At 38.6% G+C, this 14760-nt stretch overlaps 1 protein-coding gene across 1 annotated transcript in view; it reads left to right on the plus strand.

The window, feature by feature from the left end:
• Nucleotides 1-14760, plus strand: part of LOC120139014 — a 73637-nt gene that overhangs the window by 41844 nt on the left and 17033 nt on the right. Inside the window, exons 24-26 of the mRNA XM_039154368.1 lie at nt 3560-3876; nt 4387-4503; nt 4614-4781. Coding sequence (XP_039010299.1) covers nt 3560-3876; nt 4387-4503; nt 4614-4781 — 602 coding nt within the window. The remainder of the gene's footprint in view (nt 1-3559; nt 3877-4386; nt 4504-4613; nt 4782-14760) is intronic.

Below are 14760 nucleotides of genomic sequence, written 5' to 3' on the forward strand. Positions count from 1 at the left end.
GATAATCAAAGAAGAGATAGAGTTCAATTTTTTCCTGTTCGAGGCACAAAGATGAAAAAACCTCGTATTCTTATCTCCCACCTTTATCCATTTTTCCCTTGAATTTTGAAACCAAATCCTCTCGTCTAACCTATGCAACCTCCAAAGTTCACTCTTAAGGTGCGAAAACTGCCTCCAATCTTGTTGCGAGAAACTGGTGTTTTGAAAATTTATCTCCAAATCGATTTTTTTTTTCCAGCGTCGAAATGGAGTCTGTAATATCAGTATGCCTGCTGCCCGACCAATTTTTAATCGCCTTTTTAGTACCTTGCAGGATACTAAAAATGCCTCTGCGATTATTTTCCCTGATAAGGTTAGAAATTGTAGAATTGACCAACTCATCAAACCCCTCTCCCTCTAATAAATAATTAAAGAAACGGAAAGGTTTAAGGCCCCAATTAAGTCGATTCTCTTCTAACAAAACCGGATTGTGGTCCGAGAGAGACATAGGAAGAAGACTTTGAACTAAGTTCAGGAAAGCAATCAAAAAATCGCCACAAATGAGAAATCTATCCAATCTGACCCACGTTGGACAGTCCCTTTTGCTACACCAAGTGAATCTGCCACCCACTAAAGGAAGGTCCATTAACTGAGAATGATGAACAAAATCCCTGAACAACTCCATCGTATGCCAATTTTGAGATGCCCCCAACTTCTCCTCCGGCTGTAAATATGCATTAAAGTCGCCACCAATGCACACTGGGACATTTAGGACTACTACATACTCCATAAGCTCTTTGAAAAAAGCCTCCTTTTCTGCCTCAATAGACGGGCCATACACATTCAAAACTGCACACTCCACCCTTGACGATTTAAAAAAACCCACAATTGCTATAAATCTGCTAAGAGAAAACACTTGTTTGACTTCAAACACATCCTCGTTCCACATGCACAGCAAACCTCCTGCAGCACCCACGGCTGGAGCAAAAGAAAAGCCTTTAAGCCATGACCCGCCTATTCTCCTTCTTAAGTCATGCTGAAACAATTCACGCTTAGTCCCCTGAATCATCAAAATAATTGGTATGGCCTTCACAAGTCTCGCTACTGCTCTGACTTTTTCATGACTACCTAAACCCCTTATATTCCACGAAATCAAGCTAATTTTTAACATAAATAATTCTGAAACTGATAACACAACCCAGCAGTACAAAAGAAAAAGCCGAAAACTGCTTTTTCCTCTCTTCAATTCCAGCTCCTTGATTTTCTGCTCTAGAATCTGATTTCCCCCTTTAAAGGAAATCCCCAACAAGTCACAAACCGCCCTTGTAGCTACAGCTTCCATTCTAGCTTCATCCAACTGTTGAGAAGACTGTTATGACGCCCTGATTTGGTCCAAAGACTCCCTGACCCTACTACAAAACGCCCTTCTATAAACTCTATCATGGAAACTAATAGTCACTTCACCCTCCGAGCAAGCACTATCAGACCGAGAAGGAGCAACCTTAAATTTCCTGTGCTTAAGAAGACTACTTGTGCGTGAGATAAATCTATCCGAGAAATTAGAACATAACTCCAACATTCCCTCTGAAGTACTATCTTCGTTCAAAGGTATCAAAGGATTACACCCACCTTGATTCACAAAAGAAACACCATCACCAGCTCCCACAAAATTAGTAGGGCTAAGGGCCACCTCATCCTCTTCCAGAATCCCATTATTTGACACAGAGATTTGATCCATTAAACCAACCCCCCTTTCTTGGGTTCCCTGAAGAATAAAGTTGACACACTGATCCCCGTCTTCACTACACCGTCCAGGTGATTGCAACTGCAACAGATCAACCTCCGAACCAGAATGAACCTCCACATCAGCAACCGAATGAGCAGGATCACGCATGTGATTCCCACTAGGCCTGATAAATATTTTATTGCAACCTGAGAACCCACTAGCAACTACTGGTCCCCTACTGTCCTTTTGCCCGTAAACATGGACAGCATTATCTTGCTCCAAGGAGGCTTCCTTCAGGCTTGAACACTTTACTCTCCCATCCACTGAAAATCCCTGCTTAAATTGCTGACCTGGAACTCCACCACGAGATGCCTCCTCTGGACCTAACAAAACAGCCTCAGCATGAAGAGCTACCTCAACCCCTAACCCACTACTATCGACATTCGTGCCACCCTCGTGAGGAATGTCCCGGACCCATGCTTCCACCCTATTCTGAACTTCTTAACTTGTAGGATCCTGCTAGAATCCTACTATCGACATTCGTGCCACCCTAGTAGGATTCTTAACTTGTAATCCACAACCTATTAAAACAAGTTGTGTTTTCTGATTTCAGCATGATAATTTTATCAAATAAACTTCTTTCCCTCTTTTCTTGACTTTTCACTTTCTCTTTTCTAGACTTAACACACGGTATCAAGCTAGGTTATCAATCATAGTAAATCATGAAGAACCTAACCATTAATGGTTAATCTGTACAAAGCAAAACCTTATCCTACAGGACCTACACGTCTACAATCTACACTATGTTACCTACTATAAGGACTCTAGACTTGTATATATACCTATACAATTGTTGTAAATAAAACAGGAAAGATAATTCTCTCATTCTCTGTATATTACAAAAATTACAAAATTCCATCATTAGCTGTTTACCTTGTCCCATACTTACCTTTAATGAACCATCTAACTGTAATTTCTCACCTTTAACCAAACGAATCCTTTAATTGCACTAGGGTCTTACAGATTTGATGAGCTCTTCCCTACAATTCTTGACTAGGATGATGCAGAAAACATGGCCTGTAATTGATTTCTTCAGAGATCTCACTTGGACTGGCAATCTTCTATTAATTTCTGGACATTTTCATGAAGATAGGCTCCTAATGATACAGTTTGAGCAGGACTATAAGAGAACAAGAATATGGCTATTAGACATTTCATTTGATATAAACTAATATTGTTAGTTGCTAATTCACCGTTATGGATGTTATTCGGTTTCTACTTTCTTGGAATTTAACCAGCTGAATTTAAATGTCCTGTTTAGATAATTGACATACATTTTAAGGTTGCTGCTGCAGTTTGTATTGATGAATTTTATAAGTTCATTCTTTATTGTGTAAATCCTGTGCAATGTGTTTGCTGGAGTACGATTTTCATAACAGAACTATTAAAAGGAATTGATAAAGAATTTATATGTTCAAATAAATTGATATTTTATTGAATTTCGTGAATGAGAATTCTATTTTGGACCTTTTTTTCTCAATGTTAAGTTGTGTGCCTTAAATTTGTTCTGCTAATGTGTTCATTTTACTTCAGCGAGGATAATATTTGAAGTGTCCATTGCTTTTCTTTTTAAACTTAAGGGTTTTTTTTAATTATATATTTTCTTATTGGCCTTTAGTTGGAATGGAAGTGTTGAATGTATTTTAGAAAATTTACATCGAGAGTTTTTTGTGTCTGCTACTCTACTTGAAGAACTCCATTCGTGCTTGTTACATGAACATACGTTAGCCATAGATTGTTAAAACATCGAGTAAAGTGCTTATGAAATTATGGCTACGCTGATTTTCCTTGTAGATTTGAATCTCCCACGTGAAATAAACTTAGACAAAGTGCGGACATGGAAGCCCTTTTACAAACTTGCACAAGAAAGGTTAGCATCTCATATGGTCTTTGACAAAAGATCCAAGGGCAAGAGAAGTAGATTCGGTGAGCTTCACGGCATGAATGAGGTAAGGGTGGGGTATGAAGTATATGCAGATGGTCCCACACGTGTTTTACGGATTTGTGAGTTTCCAGATACTCATAAGCAAGACAGAGCTTTCCACTCATGTGCTAAGATTCGGATTAGAGTTTCCCAGTTTGCGATTCAGTTGCTCGAAAAAGCGAAAGAGGTCTCTACTCCCTCTTTCATTGGCCTGATAGTTTCATTCCGTTATAGTTTGAAAGTCATAAAACTAGTAAAAGACAATATCTCTCTGGTTTGCATGTGCTAAATTCTTATGGTTATACATGTATAGGGGTCATGCTTATCTGCTTATTGATCTACATGTCGCAAACTATACATTCCTCTTCCTGGCCTTAATGATTAAATATGCTTTTACTTTGACTCCAGGTGCTCAATCATGAAGCCTTTTTGAATTGTGAACTAACTACCTAAGGCATATAAGAAATATATTACACCTTAAGGGAACTTTTGGAAACTTATATAAGATAGACCTTGGATTGACTAAATTGCTAAAAGATTTCAGTTTTGCTACTGAAGTAAAATTGCACAGCCTAAAAAGTAAAAATCACTTCAAATATTTGATTGTATTGTATATATATATAACAGGTTTGGTGAAGTACATTGTGATGATATTGTTCTGTTCAACTAATTTGTTTCTTGTTATGATTTTGTCAAGGATTTAAACCACAGTGGAACACTTTGTTATACCCCATTTGCAGTTGCAAGACTTCAGAACATAAGTCTGGATTCTTTGGTCACGGAGCTTGAGAAGTATAACCAGATTGTTGTACAGGTAAAATATTTCCATGTGTTTGAGATCTTAATACGTGTTAATAGTTTAAATGAATATTCACTTATAATTTTGTGAATATTAATAGCTTCTTGATTTAATCATCATTGTAGTCATTGACTATTGATGTGAAGTGGACGGGAGCTCCTGTAGCATCAATGTTTCGTAGACATCGGTTAGACTACAGTGATGCAGATGATAGCATACTCAAAATCTTTGTTGTCCTGCTTGCAGCGGGCTCTGATGTTAAACAAGTTAAATATTCATCTGTTATACTGCAGGTATAATGAGGCAGTCCGTATTTACCTTTTTGGGTTTATCCTAAACCATTATAGCATTAATTCCTTTTGTTTCTATTTTCTTTTAGAAACTATGTGTCATAGATTAGTTACCTAAGTTAAGAAGATTGAGTTGGATTTGTAAATATTCTATTTAGTTAGTATCTCTAAATCTAAGGGATTCTTTTTATTACGAGAATTAGTCTCTTACCTAGTTTAGAAGTTACCTAAGATAAAGCCTAGGCTTGTATATATAATTGTAAGTTTCCTACCAATTCAATATGAGTGAATCACAGTAAAATTCATGGCTTTTTTCATGGTATCAGAGCTAGTCGTTTTTGGGTCTTAATCTTCTTGTTGAGTGTTTTTTCTTAGTTCTTATTATCTCTTAAGAGAGTGGCACCTGATCAGTAAAATATAGGCAATACGGGTGATTACAGCAGCACAAAAACTGCTCAAGGAGGCACAATGGGCGAGGGAAGTCACTCTAATTCGATAAGTGACTTACAAAACATACAAGCCGCTTAGGTTGAATGGAAAAAATTACCTTAAGTGGTCACAATTGGTTCGGACTTTCCTAAAAGGAAGAGGTAAACTTAGTTATCTCATCGGAACGAGTCTTAAGGAAGGAGATCCCAGATTTGAGGCTTGGGATGAACAAGACTCATTGGTTCTGTCTTGGTTGTGGAATTCAATGGTGCCTGAAATTAGTGACACCTGCATGTTTCTTGGAACAACTCAGGGGATATGAGAGGCTATTAAACAAACCTATTCGAAGGTTTGAGATGCTGCCCATATTTATGAAATCAAGAGCAAGATTTCAGCCACTAAACAAGGAAGCAAATCTATTACAGAGTATTCGAATCTGCTACAGAATTTGTGGCTGGAAATGGACCACTATCAATGCATTCAGATGAAATGCAGTGAGGATGCAACAATTCTAAAGAGGTTTTTAGAAAAGATAGGATTTATTATTTTCTTGCTGGTCTAAATATAGAATTTGATGTAGTAAGGGTCCAGAATCTAGGAAAAGAAGACATGCCCTCATTGAATGAAACTATTGCTATCATTCGTGCTGAAGAAGGAAGAAGAGGAGTGATGATGGTTGAAAACAATCAAGTAGAAAGCTCAACCTTGGTTACTAGGGCTGTTCCTAAGGGACCAAATCGTATGGAGCAACAAAATATTGAAGGCAGATCAGAAGGAACAAGGACGGTTAACAATGACTCCTTATGGTGTACTTACTGCAAAAAACCTTGTCACACCAAAGAGAAGTGCTGGAAGTTGCATGTAAAGCCTCAGACTGCAAATAAGAACTTCACAGAGAAAGGAGGCTTAGCAAGAGGACAAAGCAGAGCTTATGGAACTAAACATGTGGCTAAGGAGTTTGATGAACAATCTGTTGAATTCAACCAGGAAGAAGTAGAAAAATTGAAGAACCTACTAGAATCCTTAGAAAAACCATCCTATGCAGGTACATGCAATCCAGTTTTCTCAGGTATATCTTCTTCCTCTTCTCAGAATTCTAATGCCTTGGAATCATTCATGCACATACCTACCCAAAACTCATGGGTAATTGACTCAGGAGCTACTGATCACATGGCTAATTCATCACTAAAATTCCTCACCTACATACCCTGCTCTAGCAACAAGAAATCACAGTTGCAGACGGTAATATGGTAACGGTTGCTGGCCAAGGAGATATTGCCATCAGTAAAACCCTATTGCTTAAAAATATTCTACATTCGTCAAAACTATTTACTTGCCTTATCTCTATTCCAAAGCTTATCAAAGACACTAACTGCAATGTTTTATTTCATCCTACACAGTGCATTTTTTAGGAGCGAGAATTGAAGAGGATGATTGGGCGTGATAGGGAAATAAATGAATTATACTACCTGGAAGACCTTAGTGAACCAGCTAGAGTTTTGAATACTCAATCACTGTCTTTTTTATTCGAATCTACAACAATAAAGGCCAATATTGGCTACATCACTTTCGCCTTGGTCACCCACCTTTAAGACTTTTAAAAATTATGTTTCCCTCCTTGTGTAACCTTAAATGTTGAAGAATTTCATTGTGAAGTTTGTGAATTTGCAAAGCATAAACATTCATCTTTTCCAGCAAGTAATAAATGGAGCAACAGTCCCTTTACCCTTATTCATAGTGATGTTTGGGTACCTTCCACTATTCCTAACATAACTGAGGCTAGATGGTTTGTGTCTTTTATAGACGATTGTACTTTGATTACTTGGATTTATCTACTAAAACAGAAGTATGATGTTACCTCTACTTTTAAAACCTTTTACACCATGATCAAGACTCAGTTTAGGCCTGAAATAAAACGAATCAAATTAGACAATACCAAGGACTACTTTAATCAAATCCTGTCTCCTTATTTCTTAGAAAGAGGTATTATACATGAGTCCTCTTGTGTAAATACTCCCCAACAGAATGGGGTAGCAAAAAGAAATGGACATCTTCTTGCCATAACTAGAGCCCTTTTATTTCAAAACAATGTCCCTAAAAGATACTGAGGGAAAGATGTGTTAACTGCCACTTATATGATAAACAAACTACCCATTAAAGTTCTTGAATCCCAAAGTCTCCTTCGAACCTTTACAAAGTTCTTTCTAAATTTCAGTCCATCTCTTCACCTAAAACCAAGGGTATTTGTGTGTGTTGTTTTTGTTTACATTCATTCTCAAGGCCGAGGGAAACTTTATCAAGGGCATTGAAATGCATTTTTATTGGGTATTCCTCCACTCAAAAGGGCTACAAGTGCTACCACTCTCCTACAAGAAAATACTACATTTCTGTTGATGTCACTTTTGTAGAAAAAAGGGAGTTATTTTACAGTTCCTTTTCTTCAGGGGGAGATATCATTTAGGGAAGATAAGGATGCATATTTGTTTTTACTTCAGCCCTTTGTTTATCTTCCTACACCTACACCTATACCTATACATTCTACAGAAACACAACCTGCTTCTACTCTATCCTCTCCCCAGTTAGAACCTAGTACTCAACCACAACCCAATATTCAGGACACTACTTGTCCACTAAGGGTCTATACGAGGAAGAAGACACCTATGCAGATTCAATCATTCCCTTCTCATACTCCTATACAATTTGAGGTACACTCTGAAACTTCTTCTGAACAAAGTGATGCTGAAAATGCTTTATCTGCGATCCTTCCTTTAAATCTAATTCTTGGGTCCCTGAAGATTGTGATATTTCATTAGAACTTGTTCCTTTTATTGGATCGTGATTGTTCGACAACTGTATTCAGAGGTGTTTTTTAGTTCGGGGTTGTAATTGTTGGTTTTTATTTTGTTATGTTATCTTACATCTTGAGGTGTATTTTAGAAATAGGGTTATTATCTGTCACGGTTGCAAGAGAAGACCAGGACGAGGAGATTAGAATTGAAGCGAGGGAATTGGGGGAAATGGACGAGGAATTAGGGATTGAGAGAAAAGAGATAAGGGAATTAGGGATTTCAATCTCTAATGAGAGGGCTGAAGGAAATTACCTAGAGAGGTAGTAGAAGAAGAGTTGGGCAGAGGAGATGGGCTCAGACGTGGATCCAGTTATCAACCCAAAGGAGGAAAATATTCAGCTGCAAGGAGTTTGTTAGAGAATTAGTTATACAGCTGTCCTCTTTCTATTTGCTATAGTACATTGTAATCAAATAAAACCGTGTACTAAGGAATGAAAAAGATACCTGATGAATGAATGAAATTCTGATTTCTAAAATCTCCCTGCTTTTCTTCTTCTAAAATCTTTATTCCTTCGATTTTTCCTTTTCTATTCTCTTCAGTTCATAACAATTGGTATCAGAGCTTAATTTCCTGGCATTAGCAAACTGGGAAAACAAAGAAAGAATCAAGCTATGGCAGAGTCGGCTGAACTTACTGCCATTCAGCAGCAGATTGAAGATTTATCAAAAAGGGTAGAAAACGTCAGTGATGAAACAAAACCTCCAAAATGGTGACAGTGATTAATGATAAGTCCAGATTCTCGTACAATATGGATGAACCAAGTATCCTTAAATCTAAACCCTATGAGTTGCAAATGGATCAATCAAAAATGAGGATGAAAAATCAAACAAAGGATAATAATGGGGACAAAATGGTTCAGGGAGGGGCAGTAGGAAACACTGGATTTATACTTCCTAGGCCTAAAGTAGAGCTAAAGAATTTTGATGGAACTAATCCAAGGGGCTGGGTGCAAAAATGTCATAAGTTCTTTCATCTCTTTGGAATTCCTGAAGAGCAGAAAGTTGAGTTAGCTGCCATGTATTTAGAGGGAAAAGCTGAATCATGGTTTGATGGTTATATCATGCAAAAAAATCGAGTATATTGGCATGAGTTCGAAGCAGACTTATATCATCGATTTGGTGATATGCAGTATGCAGATGTCATAGAGGAATTTAGTAAGCTAATTCAAAAAGGAACAGTGGAAGAATACCAAGTGAGGTTTGAAGAGCTGAAACCTTTCATTCTAATGCAGAATCCAACCTTGGGGGAGGAATTTTTTGTGTCCATTTTCATAAGTGGACTGAAGGAGGAGTTGAAACATAGGGTCAAAGCTCTTAATCCTAAAGAAGTCGCTGAAGCTTGCAGGTAGGCAAAATTATATGAGATTTCAATGGAGTTTGAAAGCAAAAGACAGAAACAGAATTCAAGATTCCCACCCTATCCCACCCTATCCCACCCAAATAAATTTTAACAGACCTGCTGCTATTACAACAACACAGAAAGTTCTCCCAAATCCTCCTAACAAGAACAATTTGCTGGAGTATCGCAGATTGAATAATTTGTGTTACAAATGTGGTGAACGATTTCAACCAGGCCACCAATGCAAGTTAAGACAATTGAATGTTATGGAGGAAGTGGATAACCAGGAAGATGCAGTCATAACAGATGAGGTTTTGGAAGATTCAAATGATAAAGATGAGAACCTGGAAATTTCAGTCAATGCTCTCACAGGTAACATTGGATATACTACAATTAGAATTCAAGTCTTGGTCAAGGGCAAACCTCTCAATATTCTTATTGACAGTGGCAGCACACACAACTTTATCACTCCTAAGTGGGCTAAAGCTGGTACTGAGTTAGTTTCAACTCAACCACTAGCCATTACAGTTGCTAATGGTGAGAAATTATCCAGTTCAGCTAAGAGCAATCAGTTATGTTGGATTATGCAAGGCCATCAGTTTTTTCATGATTTTCGGGTACTTAATCTGGGAGGCAGTGATATGGTTCTTGGAGTCGATTGGATGCGCAAATATAGTCCAATCCTTATGGATTTTAATGCTATGACTATTACTTTTGAGAAGGAGGGACAACAATTATCTATTCAAGGACATCAAGCACCATTCCTTATGAAAACAGTTTCTAATGACAAAATGCAAAAGATTACTGCCAAGGATCCAGATTTATTGGGAGAAATTTATTTCTTAACCATGGAAATTGAGGAGCAGCAGGTGCCTCAGGAGCTACAACCATTATTAGCAGAATTTGCAAGAGTTTTTGATGAACCTAAAGGATTACCTCCTAAACGAGTACATGACCATTCAATTACACTTAAACCGAGTGCAGCCCCGGTCAATTTGCGGCCTTAAAGATTTCCACATCATCAAAAAGCAGAGGTGGAAAGACAAATTTCTGATATGCTAGCAGCTTCTGTCATTCAAGCAAGCAAGAGCTCTTTTGCCTCACCTTGCTTACTTGTTAAGAAAAAGGATGGTTCTTGGAGATTTTGCGTCGATTATAGACAATTAAACAACCAGACAGTAAAAAATAAGTTTCCAATACCAGTGGTGGAGGATTTATTAGATGAATTACATGGAGCAGCCTATTTTTCTAAGTTGGACTTACGGTCTGGTTATTGGCAGATTCGAATTTAGCCTACAGACATCTACAAAACTGCCTTTCGCACTCTTCATGGACATTTTTAATTCAAGGTAATGCCCTTTGATCTTACTAATGCACCTGCTACATTTCAATCTCTTATGAATGATCTGTTCACTCCCTACTTGCGAAAGTTTGTTATAGTATTTTTTGATGATATATTAGTGTACAACACTACATTGTCTGCTCATGCACGACACTTGAGAAGAGTTTTAGAAATATTGACACAACATCAGCTATATGCTAATAGGTGTAAATGTTATTTTGGTCAACCACAAGTGGAATATTTAGGCCATATTATTAATGCTCAAGGGGTTTCCACTGATCCATAAAAAATTGCTGCTATGAAAAATTGGCCAATTCCTCAAAACTTAAAATCTCTTCGGGGATTTTTGGGGCTAACAGGCTATTATAGAAGGTTCATCAAAGGCTATGGTGCAATTAGTCGACCACTTACAATGATGTTAAAAAATGAAGGTTTTATATGGACGCCTACAGCATTGACAGCTTTTAATCAATTGAAGGAAGTAATGTGTAATGTTTGTCCCTTTATTTATAGCCACAAGCAATGAGTGAGATAGGTAGAGAGAGAAGTGCAGAAAACTCGAAAAAGTCGATTACCTCTACTGAGGAATGGACAGTGTTCATTGACAATCTTAGTAAGAGGGTTTCAAGACGAGTTCTTAGAGAGTTTTTTAGTCCTTATGGTCAGATTGTGAGAATATTCATTCCGCGGTTTTTAGAGAAATCAAAGTACAAGTCCTCAACATTCGCTTTTGTCCAATTTATTGATGAGGAAAGTAGGGAAAAAGCTATCCAGTCTGTGAATGGGAGATGGTTCGATGGGAGGAGATTATCGGTAGGGGTTGCTAAGTATCAGAAGGGAACTAAGAAGGAGGTCGATGATGGGAAGAGTATGTTGAGGTTCAAGTCAAGAGAGCAGGAGTTGGTTTCAAATGGGCTAAAGGCAAAGTCGATGCAAAGCTTCAGGGATGGCAGAACGTATAAGGAAGTAGCGAGGTCTGATGTAAACAAGAGAAGAGAACAAGAGTCGGAGATGTTGGTGGAGGGCAGCAAACGAAATGCTACTGGTGTGAGGAACGTGTGGGAGATGCATATTGCGACAGACAATTTCAAGTGGGTGAAACGATCATTAACAGGAATAATGAAATCAACTTATGATTATGAGTCGGCAAAGGAAGCCATGGAGATAGAGGGATTGGGAATTCAGGTGTCGAGATGGGGTTATGCTTGGAAGGCTTGTATCATCACTTTTAATTCTGTGGATGAATTTTCTTATGCTTGGGAAAATAAGAAGGAAGTGTTGTCCTTGTGTTTCGATTGGTTAGCCCCAGCAGTTAATGAGAATGGTGTTCCTTTGGCTTTGTGCCAAATAGAACTGTGTGGTTTGCCCTTGTTGTGCTGGAATGAGGCTTTCTTGGAGAAGCTCACTAAGGATTGGGGAAGGTTCATTTGTTTTAAGGAAGAATCTAAGATGAGATACGACCTTTCGTCTGCGAAGGTTTTGTTAAGGGTGGAGAGTCCCTTCGATGTTCCAGAAATGGTCATTGTAGGTTCTTATGGTAGATCTTTCAAAGTTAAGATTCTCATGGGGTCTGTGTTGATCTAGCCGAATGAACTGGGGAGGAAGATGGAAGAGAAATTTTCAAACAAGGTGAACAGGGATTCTGTCCTTTCCGAGTCAGAGGAGGACTGTGTTCCAGAAAGAGCAGTTGAAGGAGAAGATTTTGCAGAGATTTCTGTGCATAAAGTTACTTCTTGGCTGAATAATGGTCATAATAGTGGTATGAATGGAGGTACTGAGGGTCAGGCTACTTCAAGAAAGTCAAATGCAGGAAAGTCCAATTGTGGGCTGTCAGGTTTAGTGGAAAATAGGTCTGTCCAAGTGGAAGGTCACGTGGGACTAGGTCTGAGAGAAAGTTCTTCTCCCGATGAAAAAAATCAATCTGATGTTAATGAGTCTCCCCTAAACTCTACTATGAAAATCTGTCCTTCTGGGCCTGCATATAACGTAAAAAGGATTGGAGACAAACTAATTTTCCAGCCCAATAACATTTTAGTCAATCCTTTGGTCCCTGTAGAAGTTGATAATCCTAGGCAAGTGATTATAATTTCAGGGGGGGAGAAGGAATTGGTACAAGCTGAGCAGGGCGTCGAATTGATCGAAGAGCAGGCTATTGAGCAGCGGAGTATAATTGAGGATAATGTGATAAATTCTCATAGACAAATGGACATGGATAGGAATAGTGTATCTGCTGACCATGAGGTGGAGGGTAGATTCTTAGATAAGGAGAGCAGTTTGGAGTCTACAAAAAATTCTGGTCAGGGCTTTTCTCGATCAACAAATCTAATGAACAGGAGAAGGTTCAGAATTGCTCCTTGTCATTCGGGTAGTGTATGTTCGGAAGGTGAAGTGGAAGTAAGATTTCATGATAGAATATATAGGAGGGTGACTGGTAGCACGGACAGGGAGTCAGTGGAATACGTTAGGGAGGTGTCTCAGCCATCTCAAGACTCTGTTCAAGCCAGGCAGGAAGCGGAATATACTAGGGAAGTCTGTGACATGCTGGGAATTTCCTTTATAGGGGGGAATCAAATTGTAGAGGATGAGATTTTCAAGATGGAATTGTTGGGGATTGGAAAGGCCTCCTGATTGTACCTTGTGGATTGTATTTGGTGTTGATTGTTATTAATTTAAATGTCAAAACTAAAAATTATTACATGGAATATTAGGGGGCTTGGGAAGTCTGAAAAAATCAGGGCAGTGTCGAGGTTGGTTCTTAGAGAAAAGCCGGCTATTTTACTACTTCAAGAATCAAAATTGAATGTCTGTAGAAGTGGATTAACAAGAAAGCTTGGGGGTAATCTGCTCAGAGGCAGCTGTTTTGTTCCAGCTGATGGTTCGGCAGGAGGTCTAATATGTTTATGGAATGAGAATGACTTTGAGGTTAGTGCACAGATTAACAGTGGTAGATTTATGGCATTATCAGGGAAGTTTAAGATGAGCAATTTTGAATGTGTCATTATCAATGTGTATGGTCCATCAGTAGAGGCTGATAAAGAGGAATTTTTTAGGGATTTTTTATGTGCTGTTCAAAGCATCAACTTGCCGGTCTGCTTGGGGGGGGACTTTAATGCTTATCTAGACCCTGAGGAGAAATGTGGGTTTACTCAGAATTGGCACTCTATGGATCTGCTTAGGTCTTTTATTCAGTCTTCAAATTTGATGGATTTACCGCTAGTAGGGGGGCGATTTACATGGTCCAATAATAGAGAGTCAACTACATGGGTAAGGCTGGATAGATTTTTGATTAGTGGATCATTTTTAAATCAGTTCCCAAATGTGATCCAAAAAATGCTTCCCAAATCCCTTTCGGATCACAATCCAGTTTTGTTGGTAGAAGAATGCAATAATTGGGGCCCTAAGCCGTTTCGGTTCTATAATTACATGCTTCAGGAAGATGGGTTTGTTGGGGCGGTGGAATCGTCATTATCAATTCTAAGGAGGGGTATTGGTGGTAGGGGTCTGTTTTCACTGCTTAGAGGAACTAAGCAGGCTATTAGAATTGGCCAAGGAATAATCACAGGGGACTTTCCGATGCTATTTCTGAATTAGAATCCAGAATTAATGGTCTGGAATTGAAGCTACAGGAAGAGGGGACTTCCTTTCAAGAACGGGACTTGATGATTGTTGCGAGGAAGGAGTTGTGGAATTTGCATAGGAAGGAGGAGAGCATTTGGCTGCAGAGGTCACGAGTGAGATGGAGTATTGAGGGGGATAGAAACACAAAGTTTTTCCACATGTGTGCGTTGAATAGGAATAGGGTTAACACCATTTCTTCATTGAAGGTAGCTGAGGAAGTTATTTCAGAACCGGATCAGCTGAGAGGCTTTGTTTTTAATTATTTCAAGGACAATTTTAACTCGGTAACAACCCTAGAGGTGGACAAAATCAATTTGCCTTTTGCTAAATTGACAGATGATCAAAAGAAGCTACTTGAAGTTAGATTCTCAGAACAGGAGGTGTGGGAGGCAGTCTTCCACTCGG

The sequence above is a fragment of the Hibiscus syriacus genome, unplaced genomic scaffold (assembly GCF_006381635.1).
Source record: "Hibiscus syriacus cultivar Baekdansim isolate YM2019G1 unplaced genomic scaffold, ASM638163v2 tig00110718_pilon, whole genome shotgun sequence".
Taxonomy (NCBI): domain Eukaryota; kingdom Viridiplantae; phylum Streptophyta; class Magnoliopsida; order Malvales; family Malvaceae; genus Hibiscus; species Hibiscus syriacus.